This window comes from Mustelus asterias, chromosome 7 (genome assembly GCF_964213995.1).
Source record: "Mustelus asterias chromosome 7, sMusAst1.hap1.1, whole genome shotgun sequence".
Taxonomy (NCBI): Eukaryota; Metazoa; Chordata; class Chondrichthyes; order Carcharhiniformes; family Triakidae; genus Mustelus; species Mustelus asterias.
Window position 1 is genome coordinate 31,933,626 of NC_135807.1, and position 23,675 is coordinate 31,957,300.

At 41.8% G+C, this 23,675-nt stretch overlaps 1 protein-coding gene across 11 annotated transcripts in view; it reads right to left on the reverse strand.

Annotated features, from left to right (window-relative positions):
* The window catches only part of phf20l1 (PHD finger protein 20 like 1), a 123,428-nt gene that overhangs the window by 55,288 nt on the left and 44,465 nt on the right, over positions 1-23,675 (reverse strand). For 6 of the 11 annotated variants that reach the window (XM_078215820.1, XM_078215819.1, XM_078215818.1 and 3 more), the window contains exons 9-11: positions 23,101-23,183; positions 19,120-19,266; positions 399-666 (exon numbers count right to left, since the gene is read on the reverse strand). In XM_078215820.1, coding sequence (XP_078071946.1) covers positions 399-666; positions 19,120-19,266; positions 23,101-23,183 — 498 coding nt within the window. The remainder of the gene's footprint in view (positions 1-398; positions 667-19,119; positions 19,267-23,100; positions 23,184-23,675) is intronic. The other 5 variants (XM_078215828.1, XM_078215827.1, XM_078215824.1 and 2 more) reach the window with 1 other exon arrangement.

Consider the following 23,675-nt stretch of genomic DNA (forward strand, 5'->3'; position numbering starts at 1 on the left):
AGTTTCGTTCATGAGCAAATGTGGACAAATTCTTGGAATTAAGGTCAGGCTTCTATTTTCATCAGCTTTGCGCGTTTAAAAATTGAGTGCATTTTTTTTTAACCTTAGTAGGAACCATGATCTCAGCGTCTATGGTGCAGCCTAACCCATGAGCAGTAAAGTGGAGGAACTTGCATGCATCACATCACTTACTAAAATTACGGAAATTTTTTAAAGGAAAAGCTTTACATAACTAAACATGCTGACATACCTGAAAATACCAGTTTACATGTGGTTTTCAAAAAAAAACAACAAAATCTTCATAATTCTTTCAACACAATTAACAGCCACGACTAGAAGCTAAGTAGCTTTTTGCTTTAAAACCCCTCTAGGCAAGACTCACTAAGCAACGCACTAACCAGTCTGAGGGATATCTGAAGGTGGAGGTGGGGGTAATGTCTGAGGAAATTCTACATTGTGCAACTCCTTGCCCTGAGGTACAGTTGGGGTAGGAGAAGGATCTGAAGCCGTTGTATTCCCAGATGGCTCCTCAGGCTTTGTTTTCCGTGTTCGGAGTTTCGTTGAAGGTGGAGATGAAGAGAATGGATCACTTTTTTGATTCAGAGGACATGAGTCGCCGCTGCTCACTTCAGTCTTCAGCTGGTCAGTGGTATAAGTGGGTGACAGCTGGATAAAATTATAGGCCAACAATTAATTGTGATAATCTACTTGGAACAATAATTATGATTATTAATGCTCTGATGAGATAGTGCAATGTTTACACCAAAGAATAAAATCCAGTTAAACATAATTTAGCCAATATGATAATACAATATGATACCTTTCCTTACAGATTATACAATGACTGCTTCCCCACTTCTTACACCAGCATTAACATTGAACACTCACTGGTATAGTTAAATATTGATTAAATCAACACCATCACAAGAAGCACTCATCAGAATTAGGCTTAGATATATAAAAACACTCTTTATACTGCAAAAATAAGAATTGCTGATTGGACTGGATGTAAAGCACCATTTATGCTTCAGAATGACTCAGTCTTCTTCCTGTTGTGTGTTTGAGATTTCTCAAATCCAATGCTATATTTTAATCTCATGACAAGTCAATGCCCCTCAATCCAGAAGGTAGAGTAATGTGATGAATGCCATTTAGGACAGTCTAGTCTTCACTAACCTAGTCTTACTTTTTCACCAAAGTTCTCCTCTCTTCAGATTCTGGTGTATGGATACTTTGAAGCTCGCAGTTTAGTGTGCCAATACAGTGGCCACTCCTAGTGCAAATCTAGACACACTGATTTAACAAAGGACTTGTTCATGGAGGATCTCTCAACCTCACATGACTTGGTTCTCTGTCAATATCCCAGTTGGTCATGAGATAGTGATCAGGACTAGGAAGCTTGACTGTTTCTTCCCCTTCTCAGAGTCGTGTCATTAAGGTCAACCATAGTCAGAAAACAGTTAGGGTGCTAAGATTGCTCATTCAGTGCCAATGATCAATCACAAATCTTTCTAGTCTTTCCATTCAACTTCCTGTGAAAACCAGCAGCCCGGGCCAATTCCACTCTTCGCACACAGAATCCCAGAATTTTACACCATGAATTCTACAATTCTGCCTATTTTACCATTAGAATTAAAATTACCAAATTTTGACAACAGCAAGTACATAACTATTCAATCTGTTATATACCTCCTCACATTCGGTACTGATCAAGTCTCAGAAGTTACCAGCACCTTGAGGAAGCAAGCTTTGTATCATTTCAGTTGTTCACCGTCTAAAGTATAACTGCAACTAACAGTTTTTAAAAATTATTTTATGGGCTGTGGATGTTGTTGGTAAGGCCAGTATTTGCTGCCCATTTCTAATTGCCCTTGAATTGACTTATTAGGACATTGCAGAGGGTAGTTAAGGGTCAACCACACTGCTGTAGTCTAGAGTATTATGTAAGTCAGACCAGGTAAAGGTGGCCGATTTCCTTCCCTAAAGAACATTAGTCAGATGGGTTGTTTTTTACAACCATTAATGATAGTTTCATGGCCTCCAATACTGAGTAACTTTATAGTCCAGATTTACCAAGAATTCAAACCCCACAACGACCAGAATGGGATTAGCTGTCATTCTGAATTAGTTTAGTGACATTATCATAGAATTGCTACAATGCAGAAGTAGACATTTCAGCCCATCAACTCTCCAACAGAGCAATCCATCCAGACTGCAACTGCATAACCCCACAAATGTACCCTGCCAATTCCCCTAACCTACACATCTTTGGATACTAAGGGGCAATTTTGCAAGGCCAATCAACCTAACCAATACACCTTTCGACTGTGGGAGGAAACTGGAGCACCTGGAGGAAACCCATGCAGACACGGGGAGAACGTACAAACTCCACACAGTCACCCAAGACTGGAATCAAATCTGGGTCACTGGTGCTGTGATGCAGCAGTGCAGGCCACTGCACTCCCAGGCCACCCCAAGGTGGCGGTGAGCTGCCTTCCTGAACCTCCAAAGTCTATGAGGTGTAGATACACACAGTACTGTTAGGGAAGTTCCGGGATTTTGACCCAGTGAAAGGAATGGTGATATATCACATTGAATCCAGGGACAGCTGGCAAATTGGATATACAATTGACTTGACGGTAGAAAGCAGAGGAATGGTGGAAGGATGCTTGTTGGACTGGAGGCCTGTGACTAGCAGTATGCCTCAGGGGCGTGCTGGGCCCATTGCTGTTTGTTATCTATATCAATGATTTGGATGAGAATGGACAAGGCATGATCAGTAAATTTGCAGATAACACTAAAATAGGTGGTATTGTAGATAGTGAGGACAGTTATCAAAAATTGCAGCAGGATCATGATCAGCTGGGGAAGTGGGCCGAAAAATGGCAAACGGAGTTCAAGACAAATAAATGTGAGGTGTTGCATTTTGGAAAGTCAAATCAAGGTAGGACTTTCACGATGAATGGTAGTATCGTGGAACAGAGGGACCTTGGAGTCAGGTGCACGGTTCCCTAAAGGTGGAGTTACAAGTAGATAGGGCACTGAAGGCGGCTTTTGGCATGCTGGCCTTCATAAGTCAGGGCAATGAGTATAGAAGTTGAGAAATAATGTTGCAGCTTTACAGGATGTTGGTGAGGCTGCACCTGGAGTACTGTGTTGTGTTTTGGTCACCTTACTGTAGGGAAGATGTTATTAAACTAGAGAGAGTGCAGAAGAAATTTACAAGGATGTTGCCAGGACTCAAGGGACTGAGTTTTGGGGAGAGATTGGACAGGTTAGGACTTTTTTTCTTTCATAGAATCATAGAATAGAAACCCTACAGTACAGAAAGAGGCCATTCGACCCACCGAGTCTGTACCGACCACAATCCCACCCAGGCCCTACCCCCATATCCCTACATATTTTACCCACTAATCCCTCTAACCTACGCGTCTCAGGACACTATGGGGGAAATTTTTTGCATGGCCAATCAACCTAACCCGCACATCTTTGGACTGTGGGAGGAAACCGGAGCACCCGGAGGAAACCCACGCTGACACGAGGAGAATGTGCAAACTCCACACAGACAGTGACCCAAGCCGGGAATCGAACTCAGGTCCCTGGAGCTGTGAAGCAGCAGTGCTAACCACTGTGCTACCATGCTGCCCCCACTGTGCTACCGTGCTGCCCATGAGTAGGAGACTGAGAGGTGATCTTATAGAGGTGTTTAAGATCATGAGAGGCACGGACAGGGAGAATGTACTCAGTCTTTTTCCAACGGTTGGGGAATTAAGAAACAGAGGCTATAGGTTTCAGTTAAGAGGGGAAAGAATTAATGGAATCTGAGGAGCATTTTTTTTTTTACACAGAGGGTGGTACGTATGTGGAGTGAGCTACTGGAGGAAGTGGTTGAGGCAGGTACATTAACAACATTTAAAATACATTTGGACAGATACATGGATAGGAAAAATTTAGAGGGATATGGGCCAAATGCAGGCAAATAGGGTTAGTTTAGATGGGCATTTTGGTCGGCATAGACCAGTTTGGGCAGAAGGGCCTGTCTCCGTGTTGTAGATTCTATGATGTCCAAAGCAGGATGGTGTGTGGCTTGTGGGGGACTTGTAGGTAATGGTGCTTTCGAGTGTTTCCCGCCTTGTCCTTCTAGATGGTAGTCGTCATGTGTTTGGAAGGTGTATCTAAGGAACTTTGATGAGTTCTTGCAGTGCATCTTGTGAATGATGCATACGGCTGCCACTGTGCACCAGTGATGGAGGAGTTGAATGTTTATTATAGTGCATGAGGTGTCAATCAATTGGGCTGCTTTCGATATGCCATCATCTCCCCATGAAGTTGTTTTTATATTGGTAGTTTAAATTAGATTCCAGCATCTACAAGTTGGTTCTCTACTGCTAGGTCTCACTCACTTATCCTGGTACTGGGCAACAAAATGGATCTATGATGTAGTATAATGTACAAAGAAAAGTACAGCACAGAAATAGGCCCTTTGGCCCTCCAAGCCTGTGTCGATCATGATGCCCTAACTAAACTGAAGAAAAATCTTCTGCTTTTACTTGGTCTGTATCCCTATATTCCCTCACTAGTCATGTACCCATCCAGATGCCTCTTAAATGTTGCTAATGTGCCTGCTTCCACCAGCAACTCCTCTGGCAGCATGTTCCAGGCACCCACCACTTCCTGCGTGAAAAACTTCCCCCACACATCTCCCTTAAACTTTTCCCTCTCAGCTTGAACCTGTGCCCTCTTGCAATTGAAACTTCCACCCTTGGGAAAAACCTCCGATTATCCACCCTGTCTATGCCTCTCAATTTTGTAAACCTCTATCAGGTCTCCCCTCAGCCTTCATCTTTCAAATGAAGGTTTATTCAACCTCTCCTCATAGCCAACGCTGTCGAGATCAGGCAACATCCTGGTGAACCTTCCTTGCCCTCTCTCCAAAGCTTCCACATCCTTTTGGTAGTGTGGTGACTAGAACTGCAGGCAATACTCCAAATACGGCCTAACCAAATGCCGAGGTTTTATACAGCTGAAACAGCATTTCCCAACTCTTGTCTTAATGCCCCACTGATGAAGATAAGCATGTCATATGCTTTCTTAATCACCTTGGCCCCTGTGTTGCCACTTTTAAGGAACTGTGGACCTGCATGCCCTGATCCCTCTCTATGTTAATGTTCCTAAGGATTCTACCATTTACAGTATAATTCACACCTAAATTTGATCCTTGAAAATGCATCACCTCGCATTTGTCTGGATTAAACTCCATCTGCCATTTTGTGCCCAAATCTCCAAAATATCCGGTTGTATCCTCTGACAATTCCCGGCACTATCAGCAACTCCACCAATCTTCGTGTCATCTGCAAACTTACTAATGAGACCCCCCACATTTTCCTCCAGATCATTTACATAAACTACAAACAGAGGTCTCAGCACTGATCCCTGCGGAACACCACTGACTACAGATCTCCGGAACACCACTGGCTACAGATCTCCGGAACACCACTGGCTACAGATCTCCATTTTGAAAAACACCCTTCCACCATACTCTGCCTTCTATAACCAAGCCAGTTCTGTATCCATCTAGCCAGCCCACTGTGAATCTTATGTGATTTTAGTTTTTGTACAAGTATGCATGTGGGACCTTGTCAAACACCTCACTAAAGTCCAAATAAACTACATCCACAGCCCTTCCCTCATTAATTATCTTTGTTACCTCTTCAAAAAACTCAATCAAGTTGGTGAGACATGACCTTTCCCATACAAAACCACACTGCCCGTCACTAACTAGTCCATTTTCTTCCAAATGTGCATCTATCCTGACCCTCAATATCTTCTCCAAAAGCTTCCCCACTGCTGACGTCAGGCTAAATGGCCTATAATTTCTTGGATTATCCCCAGGTCCTTTTTTAAACAAAGGAACAACATTGGCTATTCTCCAGTCCTCTGGAACCTCGTCAGTGGTCAGAGGACGTCCGTTAGGGCCCCAACTATTTCTCTCCTTGCCTCCTGCAATAACCTGGGATAGATCCCATTTGGCCCCGGGGACTTGTCTACCTTAATGCAATTTAGGATACTCAACGTTTCCTCCTTTGATATATTAACATTCTCTAGAGCATTCACACATCTATCCCTGACCTCAACATCCGTTATGTCCTTCTCCTTGGTGAATACCGATACAAAATACTCATTAAGGATCTCACCCATTTTCTGTGGCTCCACGCATAACTTTCCTCCATTGTCCTTGAATGGGCCTACTCTTTCTCTTGCCACTAATATATGCATAAAAATCCTTGGGATTCTGCTCTATTCTGTTTGCTAAAGACATTTCATGGCCTCTTTTAACCCTCCTAACTCCATATTTAAGTCCACATTATTCAATGTAATAATGATCAGTTAAATTACTTTTCTGATGTTAATGGAGAGATAAATTCTGGCCAGTGTACGAGGAATAGCTCCTCTGCTACTCTATAAGATAATGCCATGGGATCTTTTGCAGACAGCTAAGGGGGCAGATGTGGCCTCGCTTTAAGACAACACCTCCAACAATGTAGCACTCAGTCAATATTGTACCAGATTCAGTCTTCAACCCACAACCTTGTGTCTCAGAGGGGACAGCGCTACCAAACGAGCCACAGCTGGCAAGACTAATAAATACTGAAGGGAGAAAATTTACAGGACTAACGGAAAGAGCTGGGGAGTAAAATTAATTGGACAGAGCTACCAAACAGTCAACACAGGTACAATGGTCTGAATGGTTTCCTTCTGTGCTGTATCATTCTAAGGTTTTATGACTTAAGAAGCAAACTTTAAAAAGTGCATCATCTAGCACTCGTCCAAATCTTCATTGCAAATGCCAGCTAACTCCTTATCAACATCAAATCTACTAAAACACTGGACACTAGTGAGCATAGCTTTAATGTTCCTGATGAGATAGGAGCGTAAAGCAAGCAATATCCAGTAACAGATTTAAACTGGCGCCAGTAGCGTAACAGCAGCTTCTGTTAACAAGGTGGAATTTATCTGTTAAGATAAACTCTAATTGGAAATATTCCAAAATTCAGTTGGTCCCCAAACTCAATAATTACCTGTTCAAGGTTCACAAATGCAAAATTTTAAAAATGCAAAGAAGTTCAGAGTTAGACTGACTACAATGGCAAAGTATTCAGTTGGGGAAATGTTGAAAATATCTGATAAAATCTCATTATTTTCTTCAGCTACATACTTGAATACGGACAGATAGTCCAAACAGCATTTTTTTCTTCACTCGTGTAACTTAGGTATGTGATTTGACAGCCAAAGTCACCAGCCAACAAAAAGCTCTTTTCAAGCTGGTAGGAATATACTGAAGGTGAATAATGTCATGTTTCTTTTAAACAAGTGCTCTCTTCAGGTTTTACAATTGCATCAATCCCTTCCTACCTAATCCCAAAGTAGTCAGTACATCTGGAATGAACATTATCCCCCAGGTTTGTTGCACACCGTAATGATCCAGCATGGCCCCCACTTCAAAGTTCCATCATTGGCTGCCTTTTCTTTCCTGCTCATGTTGCCTTGTGATAATGAGGAAACATTCCGCATAAAAAACAGCCAATGCAATTCTGATTCAACTGCATCTCAGGAGTTGCCGCCAGTCTTTGGTAAATCTCACACTGATATTGCCTATACGTAGCAATTAATTGTGGCAGGAGGTTACCGGATCTCTGCAAAAGTCCTACTTGGAAGTGTCAAAGCAAGTTTGCAGATTGCGGTAAGTAGAAAACTTTTTCATCTCTAACCTTGCCCAATTAGCCATCACAAAACAAAGGCACAATGGGGTAGAAATTCAGTAGAGCAAAATCAGAATGTTACACCTGAAATTATGCCCATTCATACACCCATCTTGCCAATCTCATCAGCATACGTCAAAATGTAAAAATAGGAATATACAAGAAGAAATCAGCAAAAAGAATCCAGCTTCAAGGAAACGACCAAAAGTGCACTACATATTCCTTTTTAAACATGAAAAATAAATGATATTGAACGATGAGATGAGAAGCGAGGTAAGTGTTAAATTTAAAAATGGATGTATTCAATAAACTATGACTTTGAGATGATTAAAGTCACTAGTCCAGATGGATTAGAATCATAGAATCATACAGTGCAGAAGAGGCCCTTCGGCTCATTGAGTCTGCACCAACACATTAGAAACACTGGAACTCCCACCTAATCCCATCTGCCAGCACTTGGCCCATAGTCCTGAATGTTATGATGTGCCAAGTGCTCATCCAGATACTTTTTAAAGGATGTGAGGCAATCTGCCTCCACCACCCTCCCAGGCAGCACATTCCAAACTGTCACCACTCTCTGGATAAAAAAGTTTTTCCCTCATATCCTCCCTAAACCTCCTGCCCCTCACCTTGAACCTATGTCCCATCATGACTGACCCTTCAACTAAGGGGAATAGCTGCCCCTTATCCACTCTGTCCACGTCTCTCATAATCTTGCACACCTTGATCAGTTGTCCCCTCAAGCTTCTCTGCTCCAATGAAAACAACCGAAGCCTATCCAACCTCCCTTCATAACTTAAATGTTCCATCGCAGGCAGCATGCTGGTAAATCTCCTCTGCACCCCCTCCAGTGCAATCACATCCTTCCAATAATGTGGCAATCAAAATTGCACGCAGTACTTTAAGCTGTGGCCTCATCAAAGTTCCAAAAAACTCCAACATGACTTCCCTGCTTTTGTAATCTCTGCCTTAGTTGATAAAGGCAAGAGTGCCACATGCTTTTTTCACCCCCTACTAACATGCCCTTCCGCTTTCAGAGATCTACGGATGAACACGCCAAGGTCCCTTTGTTCCACAGAACTTCCTAGTGTCCTACCACTCATTGAATATTTTCTTGTCAACTTACTGTTTCCAAAATGCAGGACCTCACACTTTTCAGGGTTAAATTCCATCTGCCACTTATCAGCCCATTTGATCATTCTGTCCATATCTTCTTTTAGCCCAAGACAGTCCGCCTCATTATTAACCACCCGTCCAATCTTTGTGCAATCTGCATCCATGTTGTTTTTTAAAGAATCGAGCCAAGAATTGCAGAGGCATAACGATTCGTAGTTAATAACTTGATAGAAAAAAAAGATACAGTGCCAGACAACTGACAGATAGTTAATGTCATTCTAAATTTAAGGGCGGTAGAATATGTTCAGGGAATTAGACAAGTCAGCTTATTCAGTGGTGGGAAAAAATGGGATTCTTACTAGAGAGAACAGAAGAACATCTAGAAATTAGATACAATAATGGATCGTCAGCATGGATTTCAAAAGGAAAAATCATGCCTCATCAACCTTAGCAATTTTTTTTAAAAAGCACACAGATTCTAGACAACGGCAATGCAGTAGATAATTTATCTGAATTTTCAAAAGTCTTTGATAAGATACCTCATCAGAGGCTAATGAATAAGATAATAGATAATGTGGAGTCAGGAAACATGGCAGAACGGATTGCAAGGTGGTTTCAGAATTGAAAACAGACAGTGGAAGTAAAGGGTAGCAGGTATGCAGAGTGGCAGAAGGTGGGAAACGATGTTCAGCAAGTATCAGGACTGGGAATCACTGCTGTTCACAGATTTCATCAACATTTTGGAATCAAAACAATTTCTAAATTTGGAGGACACCAAATCGGACAATGGGAAGGGTGGTGAGTGGAAGATAATCAAAACAGAGGAAGACAAATTACAGAAGGACATTAATAAACCTGCAGAATGGGAAAATATTTGGTAAATGAACTTCAACACGTTTGGAGTATTGTGAGCATTTTTGGACCCCATATCTAAGGAAGGATGTGCTAGCCTTGGAAAGGGTCCAGAGGAGGTTCACAAGAGCCTGGAATGAAGAGCATGTCGTATGAGGAAAGGTTGAGGACTCTGGGTCTGTACTGGTTGGAGTTAAGGATGAGGGGGAATCTTATTGAAACTTACAGGATGCTGCAAGCTTGTATAGAGTGGACGTGGAGAGGATGTTTCCACTAGTAGGAAAAACCAGAACCAGAGGGCACAACCTCAAGCTAAAGGGATGAAATTTTAAAAGAGAGATGAGGAGGAATGTCTTCAGCCAGAGAGTGGTGAATCTGTGGAACTCTCTGCCGCAGAAGGCAGTGGAGGCCAGATCATTGAGTGTCTTTGAGAGAGATAGATAGGTTCTTGATTAATAAAGGGATCAGGGTTATAGGGAAAAGGCAGGAGAATGGGGATGAAAAATAAATCAGCCACGATTGAATGGCGGAGCAGACTCGATGGGCCGAGTGGCCTAATTCTGCTCCTATGTCTTATGGTGTTATGGTCTTGCACAGATAAATGAAAGGTAGTAATATTGGGAAGAATAAAGAGGTCACTTGCAACTTGGAAGTTGCAAGTCTAGGCTGGGTAGAGGAACAAAGGGATCAAATATACCAATGAAAGTTGAGCTACAGGTTAACAAGATCATAAAAAGCAAAACAAGCACAAGGCTGTTTCTAGAGAGATAGGATTAAAAAGCAGACAATTTATGTTAAACATGTACTGAACCATGGTTCGATCACACTTAGTGTGTGAAGTTCTAGTCCCCACATCATAAGGAAGATATAGGGGATATAGAAAAAATTAAAAAAGATGATACCAGAAAAGCCTGGTCTACACCTCAGGAAAGGGTGGACAAGCTCAGTCTCTTCTCTTGTGGGAAAAGGCGGCTCAGGGGTTACTTAACAGAAGACTTCTAAAACAATAAAAGATTTTGATTGCTTATGTATAGAATGGTTCCGTTTGTAGGGAAGAACTAGAGGCTATCAATATAAGACAGTCACCAAGAAACCAAAAGGGAAATTCAGAAGAAACAACTTCTTTCAAAGATTGATAAGAATCTGGAACACAGTACCACAGGAAGTAGTTGAAGCAAACAATAGATGATTTAAGGGGAAACTAGACAAGCACGAGGGAGAATGGTATAGAGGGTTGTGATGAGGAAAGGCATGAGGAAGCTCAAATGGAGCACAAACACAGCATGCTCTGTTTCTGTGTTGTATATCCAATGTAACCCGAAGAAGCATGTCTCCAGACTTGCCCATGTACCTGAAGAGCAACTACGGTATGCCAATGGCTTGCTTGCTGATGCATCTAGTCATTACATGGCCCACATTATAGCACACCTGGCATTTATCTGTGGGGTTCCTCAGAAGTGCCATGAGCAAGGTTTGAAGATTTATCGTAGAATAGCCATTGCTTAAGCCTAATTCCAGGACATGCCAGGGATGTTGGAATACTGCAGCAGGAAAGCATGACAGCTTCCAGGGAATCCGACTGAATCTTTTTTGCAAACTAGCTCAACCTTTACAGCATAAAATCTATTGTCGCTCTGATTACTGCATGCATGTGGTTGGTTGATGGCAGCCAGCACCTGTAGGTAGCCAGCCAGAGATGAGAATCTGGGTTGCTGCTCATTCCAGCTACTGTCATCACAGGCAAAATTTACATAACTCCCATATGTGGAAAACAATCTGATACTTGTCTAATTTATTTACTTTCAGCTGATGCACTTCTAACATTCCAAAATTCCCTAGATGTGGGAATGATTCCGGTGAATTGGAAAAACACTTTAAAAATTTTCTTTTCAAAATGTAGAAAACTATAGGTCAATTTGTTTAATATCTGTCATTGGGAAATTGTTAGAATCCATTATAAAGGAAGTAATAACAAGACATTTAGAAAGTCAAGATGGCATCCTTCAGAATCAACGTGGTTTTATGATGGGTAAATTATTTTTGACTAATTTTCTTGAGTGCTTCAAAGATGTAACAAGCAATGTGGATAATGGGGATCCTGCAGATGTAGTATATCTGGACTTCCAGAAGGTATTTGATAAGGGGCCACACACAAGTTTAATACACAAGGCGAGTTCACAGGGGATTGGGATAATTTATTAGCTTGGATAGAGGATTAGCTAACCAGCAGAAAGCAGAGTCAGGATAATGGATCTTTTTCAGGTTGGCAAGATGCAATTAGTGGGGTGTCACAGGATTCGGGTCCTCAGGGCCCCAACTATTTACAATCTATATTAATAACTTGGATGCAGGAATAGTAGGTATCATAGCCAAACTTGCAGGTGACACCAAACTAGGTAAAATAAGTTGCAATAATGAAATAAATGGATATGAAAAAGTTAAATGAATGGGACAAAATTTAGCAGATGAAGTTTCTTCCAACATGAATAAGTGTTAGGTTATCCATATTGGTAGGAAAAATACAAAGGCAAATTATCTAATTGGAGAGAAACTTCAGAGTGCTTTGCTGCAGAGGGATCTGGGTGTCCTCATGCTTGACTCGCAGAAAACTAGTAAACAGGTAACAAGGAAGACAAATGGAATCTTGGCAATTATTGCTAAAGGAATAGAATATAAAAGTAGTGAATTGTTCCTGCTGCTGTACTAAGCATTAGTGAGACCGCACTTAGAATAGTGTGTATAGTTTTGGTCCCCTTATTTGAGGGGGTGATGTAGTTGCGTTGGAGGAGGTTCCGAGAAGGGTCACTAGATTGATTCCAGTGATGAGGGGTTTGTCTTATGAATACTACGAAACACTTCCATACTGTCCAAAAAAAAGTCTCTAACAAGTTCTCTAGCAAACAGTTTTCCCAGAGTGGAGCGAGAAAGCAGTTGTGCAGCGTAAGCCTCTATTCAGATCCATCTGTTTCACCTTTAAATATCAGAAATAAAGTGCCACTCAATCTCGTCTTGTTTCCATGCAGAGTTTCCCTAAACTGTGCAGCTGTCATTAATTTCCTGTAGAGCTCACAACTGCATTATAGATTTAAATATGTTAATGGTGGACAATGGAAAGCCATTGGGAGATTCTGACATCTGCCAATGATGGGTAACTGTACTGAATATGAAATATACAAACACTGCTGAGGGATTGCTTCATATGAGACATTAAAATTAAGGCCCGGTTTTCCATTCGCGTGCACATAAAAGATTCCAAAACACTTATTTTGTAGGCAGCTAGGCTCTCCACGATATCCTGACCGATTGCCATTCCTCAACCAGCATACTAAGAGATTATTTAATCATAATCACACTGCTGTTTGTGGAACCCTGCAGTGCAAATTGGCGACCATGTTTCCTACACTACAACAATAATTACACTTCAAAGAGTACTTGATTGTCTGTAAGGAGACTGGGAATTCTGCGCAGATTAATTTACTTCCTGACTCTCCGCAGCCTCTCCACTACCTATGGAATACTCTCCAATTGCCTGGGTGAATGCAGCTCCAACAACTCTTAAGAAGCTTGACATCATCCAGGACAAAGCAGCCCACTAGATTGGCACCCAATCCACCAACTTCAAAATCCACTCCTTCCATCAATGCACAGCAGCATGTACCATCTACAAGATGCACTGCAGCGACCCACCAAGTCTATCCTTCAATAGCACCTTCCAAATCTGCACCCCCTACCACCTAAAAGGACAAGGGAGCAGATGCATGGGAACACCAATTTTCCCTCCACGCCACACAATGAAATGGAACTACAATCGCCTTTCCTTCACTGTCACTGGGTTAAAATCTACCTCCCTTACAGCACTGTGGCTGTTCACATATCACATGGCCTGCAGTGGTTCAAGGCAGTAGCTCACAACCACATCCTCAAGGGCAATTAGGGATGGAAAATAAAAAATGCTGGCCTAGCCAGCGACACCCATGTCCCATGAAAAATAATTTTTAAAAGGTGCGTTGAGGGGCCAGAATATAAATGTAAATAAAAAGGCAATATTCTACAACTAAGTGTCCACCCAATATCCTTTGCATTCATTACAAAAAGGTAGTTTCCATATTAAAAGCAGAAAATCCCGGAAGCACTCAAAGCTCTGATAGCACCTGTGGAGAGAGAAACAGTTAAACGTTTCAGGCCTGCGATCATTTATCAGAGGAAAAAGTTAGAAATGTAACAGGTTTTAAGCGAGTGAAAGGTGGGAGGGTGGGGGAAAAGAAAAAGGGAAGGCCTGATATATAGGGTGGAATGGAAAGGGATTACAAGACAAAGGTGCAAAGAGAGTGGTAGAGGACAAGTAAAGAAACAAAAGATATCAAAATTAAAGAGAAGAATGGTCAACAGTTGCAAGCCCAAAAACAGAAGAAAGTGGAGAGTAAAACCAAAATCTGCAAAGAGAATGGGACAGCAGAGATTGTAGTTTGAAATTGTTGAACTCTACTGTTGACTCCAGAAGGCTCTAATGTGCTCAGTGCTATAAAGAAGTCAGCCTGGGAGCAAGATGGAAAATTATATTGAAATTCAGGATCCTGTTAGAGCTCTGACGAAGGGTCACCCAGACTCGAAACGTTAATCTCTCTCCACAGATGCTGTCAGACCTGCTGAGATTTTTCAGCATTTTTCTCTTTTTGTGTAGGTACCGAATGGTGTTGTTCCACAAAGTGATCACCCAACCTGCACTCAATCTCCCCAATGTAGAGCAGATAACATTGAGCAGCAAACCTAGGCACCAAATTGAATGAACTACATACTTTTACACTGGAAGGTGCATTTTGAGCCAGGGATGGTGAGGAGACGAAGTGAGGGGGCAGATTTTCATCTCATGTATGTGCATGGAGAGCTGCCCTGTGAAGGGGAAGTGAGCTGGGGGTGGATTGAGAGGTGGACCAGGGTATCCTGGCGGGAATGGACCCTTCAGAATTCTGATAGGAGAGGGGAGGGGAAGATACGCTAGAGGTTGCAGAAATGTTGAATACAAAGGCTGAGGTGGAAAGTGAGAATGAATGAAACATTCGTGAGATTTTGGGAGATAGTAGTATGGGTGAACAGAAGGGTAGAAAATGGAATGGACATGAACAAAGACCCTGTCAACCACGATGCATAGAAATTCTCAGTTGAGGTGAAAGGAAGACATCATATAAGTGCTGTTACGGGAAGTTGCATCTTCAGGACAGATATGATAGAGATGGAGAAATTGGGAGAATGGAATATAGTCATTATTGGAAACAGGGTGTGAGGAAGCATAGTCAAGGTAGATGAGGGAATCAGGGAATGACAGTGAATATAGCCCACTAGAAATGGAGACATAGAAGGTAGGGAAGAGTGCCTGATGGGCGATGCAAAGTTATAATAAAAAAGTGGAAATCAGAAACAAAACGAAAGCTCAGGATGAAAGCAGGAAACAGCAATGATAGTGTCATGTGCGTACCAGAAAAAAAGGTGAGGAAGGGGGGCCCCGAGTGGGACTGCAATAAGAATTTTCCACATTCTGTAATAATCAGGCATAGATTGGATACAAGCAGGTATCCATAGCAACAACTTTTATTTTAAGGAGGTGAATGGAAATGAAAGAGAACTTATTCAATTGGAGAACAAACTCAGATAGGCGGAGGAGGAAGACTGGTTGGACCTCCAATCAAAGAAACAGCAGAGATGTTAGGACGGAGGTGAGGAGACGTTTCTTCACCCAGAGTGGTGAGCCTGTGGAATTCATTACCACAGGAAGTAGTTGACGCCAAAACACCGAATGCATTCAAGAGGCGGCTGGGGCAAATGGGATGAAAGGTTATGGGGAAAAATGTAGGATTAGGTTGTTGAGTTGGATAATCAGCCATGATCTTAATGAATGGCGGGAGCAGGCTTGAAGGGCCAAATGGCCTCCTCCTGCTCCTATCTTCTATGGTTCTATGTCTGAGTCCGTCCTATTGGGGGATGGAGGTGCAAAGATTCTGGCCATGAAATGGAGATGATTAGAACCAGGAAACGTTAAAGTGACAAAGGACTTCAGAAGAATCATAATAATATATGTAGAAGAGACTGGAATAAGGAGGGCAGTGACTGGCTAAAACAATAGGCTTACCAGGACAGACTTCTTTGTGGATTTTGGAAAGGAGGAAAAAGTGGGTTGTCTGGTCTGGGAACTACAAGGTTAGAGGCCATGCAGGGAAGATTTCCAGAAGAGAGGTGGTGAATGATGGACCTCAAGATGATGGATTGATGTTTAGTCCAGGAGGAATAGATGTAAATATCGGAGATTTAGCATTCAGCTCTTATAAGGTAGAGGTTAATTCACCAGACAATAACAGCACCATCCTCATCAGGAGATTCAAAAACAATGTTAATGTTAGACCTTAGAGAAAGGAATGCAGCAAGTTCAGAAGGAAGCAGGTGAGAGAAGCTGAGAAATTGAGCCAGCTGCTGTCATACTGGTAGCGCATAATGAAAAGACCTAAAGACGTTACAGGCCAGAGGAAGGCATCCAGGCAGAATACTAGAAACTCATTAAAGGGCCCTAAATGCAGGTAGACTCCTAGCCAAAGAAATGGGTGCAGAAGTGATGAGAGGGAGAGTTCAACATCATGTCAAGCTCGAAATTCATTGAAGTAAGGAGATGAAGCCAAGTTCTTTACTGAGGGTCATGGTTAGAGAGCAGAAGATCAGAGATTATCACAAATGTACAGCTAGAGGTTAAAATAGGAGAGGATCATATCAGAGTGAAGAGAAGGGGAAAAGATTTGGAGGGGCATTGGTACACAAGCTGTTGAAGCTCGCGACCCTTCATACCTGAAGGAAAAGGAAAAGGTGTGTGTTGAGGGGTCGGATGAGATGAAACTGCAGAGCAGGACAGTTTTGAGATGAGTCAGTTTTGCTGATGCATGGCATTGAATGCAGAGTGAGAACAGCAGCTCGAGGAATGTTAAGTATCTAGGATATATCTGGCATCATGGATGGGTCCGAAACGCAGGTTGGAATTTCAGTATCAGTTCCTTATTCTGCTATTTTCGTCTGCATCATTCTTCAGAGCTCTGAAGAGTGACACAGATTCGAAACGTTAACTGTTTCTTGCTCCAGAGATACTGCCAGACCTGCTGAGGTTCTTCAGCGTTTTCTGTTTTTATTTAAGCTCAAGGTAGGTTTGAAGAACAGCCCCTCATCTTTTTATTAGTAAATAATCTCTGCTTCCATTTTCTTTGTAGTTTTTGCTTGTGTTTTCAGACAGCAGCTGTTCATCGTTGTGCCATTCGCACCTCCTCTGGATACATCTTTTATTCCTTGTCCCATTACATTGTCCTTTACCCTTGCACCAACTTTTATTTGTCTTCCATCCCATCACAGACCTTTTCCTTTGTTCTTTCACCCACCTTCCCCCCCTTTCACTCGTCTGTAGCCCATCCAATATCACACTAAAATACTTCACACGACAACTGGAATCTATTCCTATCTCCATGCCAAAACCAAATGGATCGAGCGCAAATTCAGAGCCCAGTACGAACCGGAGCAAAGCTTTACCTTCACTCCGTCAAAACTACCTCTATCCACCTCCATAAAATTGTCTGCCTTGATCACTATCTGACCCAATCATTACTGTAAACACGCAGCTGGATTATTTGGGCGGCAGGATGGCACAGTAGTTAGCACTGCTGCCTCAGTGCCAGGGACCTGGGTTCGAATCCCGGCTTGGGTCACTGTTTGTGTGGAGCTTGCACATTCTCCCCTTATCTGCATGGGTTTCCTCCGGATGCTCTGGTTCCTCCCACAATCTGAAAAATGTGCTGGTTAGGTGGATTGGCCATGCTAAATTCTCCCTCAGTGTACCCGAGCAGGCGCCGGTGTGGCAACTGGGGGATTTTCACAGTAACTTCATTGCGGTGTTAATGTAAGCCTACTTGTGGCACTAATAAATAAACTTTAACTGGTTATTGACAAGCTTAACTTCACCAGTGCTCTCAAAAAAATCTCAATTCCACACTAACCATCTTCTAACTCATCTAAAAGTCTACTGCTTGTATGTTTCAACACCCCACGTCAATTGACCTCCACCACTTCCTGACGCTCATCTACAATTTACTACATGATCTTTCTCTGCTCTATCACTTCCACCAGCGACACACCTCAGGCTGCAACCTTTATTCCTCAGGTCTAGAGTTTCTCTGCCTTTTTACTTCACTATTTGTCAGACAGGTTTCAAAACATCAGGCCTCTTCAGCCCTCAAATTCTCTTCAAAAATAATTCATACTTGTTCCACACTTCTTCTAAATCTCTCCCCAACAATATTTATAGAAACATAGAAAACTACAGCACAAAACAGGCCCTTCGGCCCCACAAGTTGTGCCGAACATATCCCTATCTTTTAGGCCTAAATCTCCCCTCAATCTTGCTTTTGTCTATTTGCCACCTCCTCCTGTCAAGAGCTTGAGATAATTTATTAAAGGTACTCCTTTATGTGAAAGCTGTTATGACCACACAAAAATATGGTCCCAAATAATTGAAGAATTATCTTATTATAAGCAGGAACAATGTAGATTTCATAAGTGTGTTCAAAAGAATCAAAGGCATGAAGGTGGTCCCTGGAATTGAACATGTTACTAGACAAACATTCCAGCCTTCATACATTAGGTCAGAGATTGGATTTGCCAGCAAAAAAAGGCATACATGCTGCTGCAGTTATTACATGAACCAGGTGGATAGTCAGAAGCTTCTTCCCAGGGTGGAAGAGTCAATTACTAGGGGGGGCACACGTTTAAGGTGCGAGGGGCAAGGTTTAAAGGAGATGTACGAGGCAGATTTCTTTTTTACACAAAGAGTAGTGGGTGCCTGGAACTCGTTGCCGGGGGAGGTAGTGGAAGCGGATATGGTAATGACTTTTAAGGGGCGTCTTGACAAGTACATGAATAGGATGGGAATAGAGGGATATGGTCCCTGGAAGTGTAGGGGGTTTTAGTTAAGTCGGGCAGCATGGTCGATGCAGGCTTGGAGGGCCAAAGGGCCTGTTCCTGTGCTGCAATTTTCTTTGTTCAGGTGACAGGTTTTGGGAGACGGGAGATTGCTCATAATGGAAAGATTCAGTCTTGTTAACTTGTAAATTTAGATTTTTTTTACAATTGCTTTCATCTCAATGCCATAAGGCTCTCTACTACCAAAGGTAAAAATGTTTTACAACTATTAAACTTATCTTCCCAAGAACAAGGTAATCAAAATATGACAAGTCAGGTGAGTTTGTCAGATCAAATGCAACATGGAATTTCTGCCTAGGGTTTTGTTTCTGACAATATGGTTACTTTAAAAAAATAAGGTAATGGGATGCGTTGCTGTCTCGGCCAGCATTTGTGTTGCAAATATACTCACAATGCTATTTGGAAAGGAATTCCAGGATTTTGACTCAGTGACAATGAAGGAACAGCAAGAGAGTTCTGAGTCAAGATGGTCTGTAGCTTGGAGAGGAATTTGCACGTGGTGGTGTTTCCATGCATCTGTTGTCCTTATCCTTCTAATCTGTGGTGGAGAGCACACATTTCGAAGGTGTTGTCAAAGAAACCATGGTGAGTTTCTGCAGCGCATCTTGCAAATCGTACACAGAGAGTGAATGATTAAGGTGGTGGATGGGGTGACAAGCGTGCTGCTTTGTTCTGGATGGTATCAAACTAAGTGTTGTTGGAGCTGCATTCATCCAGTCAAGTGTAATGTATTCCATTACATCCCTGACTTGCGCCTTGTAGATGTTGGACAGGTGGGGAGTCAGGAGGTGAATTATTAACCACAGAATTCCTAACCTCTGACCTGTGTTGTAGCCACAATATTTATATGGTTAGTCCAGTTCAGTTTCTGGTCAATAGTAATCCTTGGGGATGTTGATAGTGAGGGATTCAGCAATGGTAATGCAATTGAATGTCATGGGGAGATAGTTGAATTCCCTCTAGTTGGATAAGGCCATTGCCTGGAATTTGTGTGGCACAAATGTTACTTGCCACTTATTTAAAGTCTGCATATGGTTCAGGTCTTGCTGCATTTAGACACAGACTGCTTCAGTATCTGAGGCGTCGTGAATGGTGTTGATCATTGTGTAATCATCCGTAAACATTCCCACTTCTGGTCTTATGATAGAAAGAAAGCCATTAATGAAACAGCTAAAGATGGTTGGGTTTGGGACACTACCCCTGAGGAAGTCTTGCAGTGATGTCTTGGGACTGAGATGATAGACCTGCAACAACCACACCCATCTTACTTGTGGTACTATGATCTCCATGATCAGACTTTGTAAATTGCTGAAAATGTAGAGAGCTTCACTCCAAATAATGAATAAACTAGTGAAAGCAACGATTTAAATGTTCCACTTTGTGAAGCAAAACCCTGGTAATCAATTGTCTGCAAGGGCACTATGTAATCTATCACCTGGCAACCTTGTGTCATGAAAGACAGGTGTAAGTTTTCACAAAGGAAGCTCAGCTAATGCAGGCGTTCCTTATTCATATTTTTCTATGTAAGCCATGTTAGACCAGTTTTGCTTAATTGTCCACAAGTCAAAAAATATTCAAAACCTTCCTTCAGGTGATTCTGTAAACATAAAGTGGGTACAATGAATTGTATAAGGTCTGCCCAAGAGCTGGGCTGAATAGACTTTTCCATGTCACATCTTTTAACAACATTTGTAACAACACTAAATCCCTGAGACCTCCATTCGAAAACGTGGTAAAATTCTGGAATAAAGGGTCATTCTTTCCTTGTTTACATAAAGGGCCACCCCTGTGTCAAATTCCTTCAGATTAACCGCAAGACTTTTTCGTTCCTGTTACAATGGCTACTGGAGATAATTGGGGATTACTGTCTCTAATGTAAGCTCTTATTTCTCATCCACATGGCGCAGCACGGTGGCACAGTGGTTAGCACTGCTGCATCACAGCACCAGGGATCCAGGTTCGATTCCAGTCTTGGATGACTGTGGGGAGTTTGCATGTTCTCCGCATCTGTGGGGGTTTTCTCTGGGTGCTCCAGCTTCCTCCCATTCTCCAAAGATGTGCAGGTTAGGTGGATTGGCCATGCTAAATTGCCCCTTAGTGTCCAAAGATGTGTAGGTTAGGGGGATTAGCAGGATAAATGTAGGGGGTTACGGGGATAGGGTAGGGGGTGGGTCTGGGTAAGATGCTCTGTCGGTGCAGACTCAATGGGCCGAACGACCACCTTCTGCACTATAGTGACTCTGTTGCCCCCTCTGTTACATCACACAAAAACAACATTCAAATATATGCTGCTACACCCAATTCTCTCTTCCTACTTTTAATTCCTTCATCATCACTAAATTATCAGACTGTTATTCAACATCTGTGCTGGATGAGTAGCAATTTCCTCCAATTTAATATTGGGAAGACAAAAAATCATTGTCTTCAGTCCCATTACAAATTCTGTTCCCCAGCTACTGACCCCCTCCCTTTTCCTGGCAACTGTCTAAGGCTGCATCCTGGTATCATATGAGACCCGGAGGTGAACTTCTGACCTATATCTCAGCATAAAAACACCTATTGCTATCTCCACAGCAACAACAACATCTGACTCAGCCGGTGCCTCAGCTCTGCTGCTGGCATTTGCTGCTCAGAATCTCATCCACGACTCTGCTACCTGTTCCAGTGCCCTACTTGCTGGCCTCCCAAATTCTACCATCCACACATTTGAGGTCATTCAAAACTCTCTTGCCGGTGTTCTTATTTGCCCAAGTTAGGCAACAATTCTATCTTTGTTTTAAAATGCCTCCATGGCCTTGTCCCTTATCATCTCTGTAAGCTCCTCCAGCCTTAAATCTCCAATTTTAAGTGCCCCACCATTGTCCCTGTGCCTTTAGTTGCCTTGCCGTAAACTCTGGAATTTCCTTCTTAAACCTCCATGTCTTGACCTGTCTTTTTCCTTTTAAGATGCTCTTTGAAATCTACCTTTTTGACTGAGCTTTTGGCTGTCGGCTCCAATTTCACCTGGGGGGGGGGGGGGGGGGGGCTTAGCACTGAATTTTTAATTTTTAAACTTCGTGAAGCATCTGAGACATTAACACAGATTATATAAATACCAGTTATCGTTGCTGTTCTGAAAGTATATTTGTAAAATTATGAAAATTCCTATTTTCCCATCTGTTTTCCAGCACAAAAGCTTCCACTGATCTCAGAAAAACAGTTGGAAAGATGCAAACTGAAGACAACCTATTCTGCTGTAAATCATGTTAAATTTTTAGGTGTGCAATTTAAAGTTTAAAAAGAAAAAATAGGGAGGAAGGTCTCAATGCCTTACTTAGGCAAGACAAAGCTTCAGATATGCTGACCTTCACTACATTCCAATATTTCAATAGTGACTACGCTTCAAAGATACTTCGCAGGCTGTAAAATGCTTTGGGCCGTCCGGAGATCAAGGAAGAGGTTACAGAAATGCAGATCTTCCCTTCACACTCTTTTCTTCCTCCCTTTTTTGCATCACGCTGAAAATGAAACTCAGTGCACCATCTACTCTAACGCTCTTTGCCCTGGGAACCAAAGAACATAGAATGCCTTGTAGCAAAAATGAAGTATTTTGTTCAAGAGCATCTTCATTCTTGATCAGTACAAGGGTTAAAACCAGCTCGACTCAGATGAAATGCTGGTGTAAGGCTTGTTTGAGACTGATACATACAGTTGGACGGGAGAGGTGCAAGTCAGTCAATTCAAACACAAACCTCTTTTGAAATTGGTTTAAAAAATAAGTTAAATTCACTTGGTTCATGTTACTTTTTTGGAAAATATTATCAGTGTCCCTTTTTCAAATCTGGTACTCTGGAGCTCAGAACACATAAAAGCCAGGTAATTTTTCTAAATGGTATGAAAGGAAAATAAGCTACACTGTAAGAATATGACATATATCATAGTTCTGTACAACAATTGAGAATCAGCATTTTCTGCCACATTGAGCTAAGTTTAACACCCAAGTTAAAAATAAATATATATGTCCTGTTAATGTGTGCTTATTTTACTGTTTAATAAGATGTCTTGGCAGTTAAGTCCTGTGGTGTTATTTTGACATCTTTCCAAGATAATAAAATATGATTAGGCACAAGATAAGTCAACTAGCTGCAATAAACCAAACAGTGCCCGTTGTTCAAGGTACATTACAAATTTATCTAAATATGAGGGTAGTCTAAAAAACACAGATCTAAGACATCAAGAACAAGAATAAGAAACCCCCAAAAATACAACACTATTCACTCTGAAATTTACAGGCTTTTAAAATCCAAAGCATCACCATGTTGCCTCTTTCTAGCCTTGGTTTCTGCTGTTGGCCATCCATCTAGCCAAACTATATTTAAAAATGGTTTCATACCTGATCAGGCACATGGTGGCTTCCAATACCATCTTCCAGCATTTCTGAACCATCTCCACTCACAGCTTTTGATGCCAATAGACCTGCAAAAGACAATTTATGTTCACATTTATGAAACAAACCCACTGTCAACATATTTACTCACTTGCAGAAAAATATAAAACAAAAAACATTCAACAATTTCAATACTGCATGTTTCATTAAATCTTCAAATAAATCTGAGTTATTGGCAAAAAATCCACAGATGAAATGCCGGAAAGTTTTTTTTTTAATGTTATGCTGATAATGATCTGAAAGATAGTGAAAGATTCATTTAGTAACATAATTACAGGTTGCATGGGAAAAAAGTAATTCAACAGCACTTGCAAAAAGCTAGCATGGGCATGATGAACTGAATGGCCTCTTTATACGCAATAAGGTTCAATATTGATGGAAGTCAACAGTCATGATACAGTCAAGCTCCACGAGCTATTGTGTAGAAACTTGGCTGTCTACCTTAAAGCAGTAACTACCTTTACCTTTCACTTTTGAAGTGCGAATTCACCTTAGTCCCAGATGACTGGTGGCAATTTAAC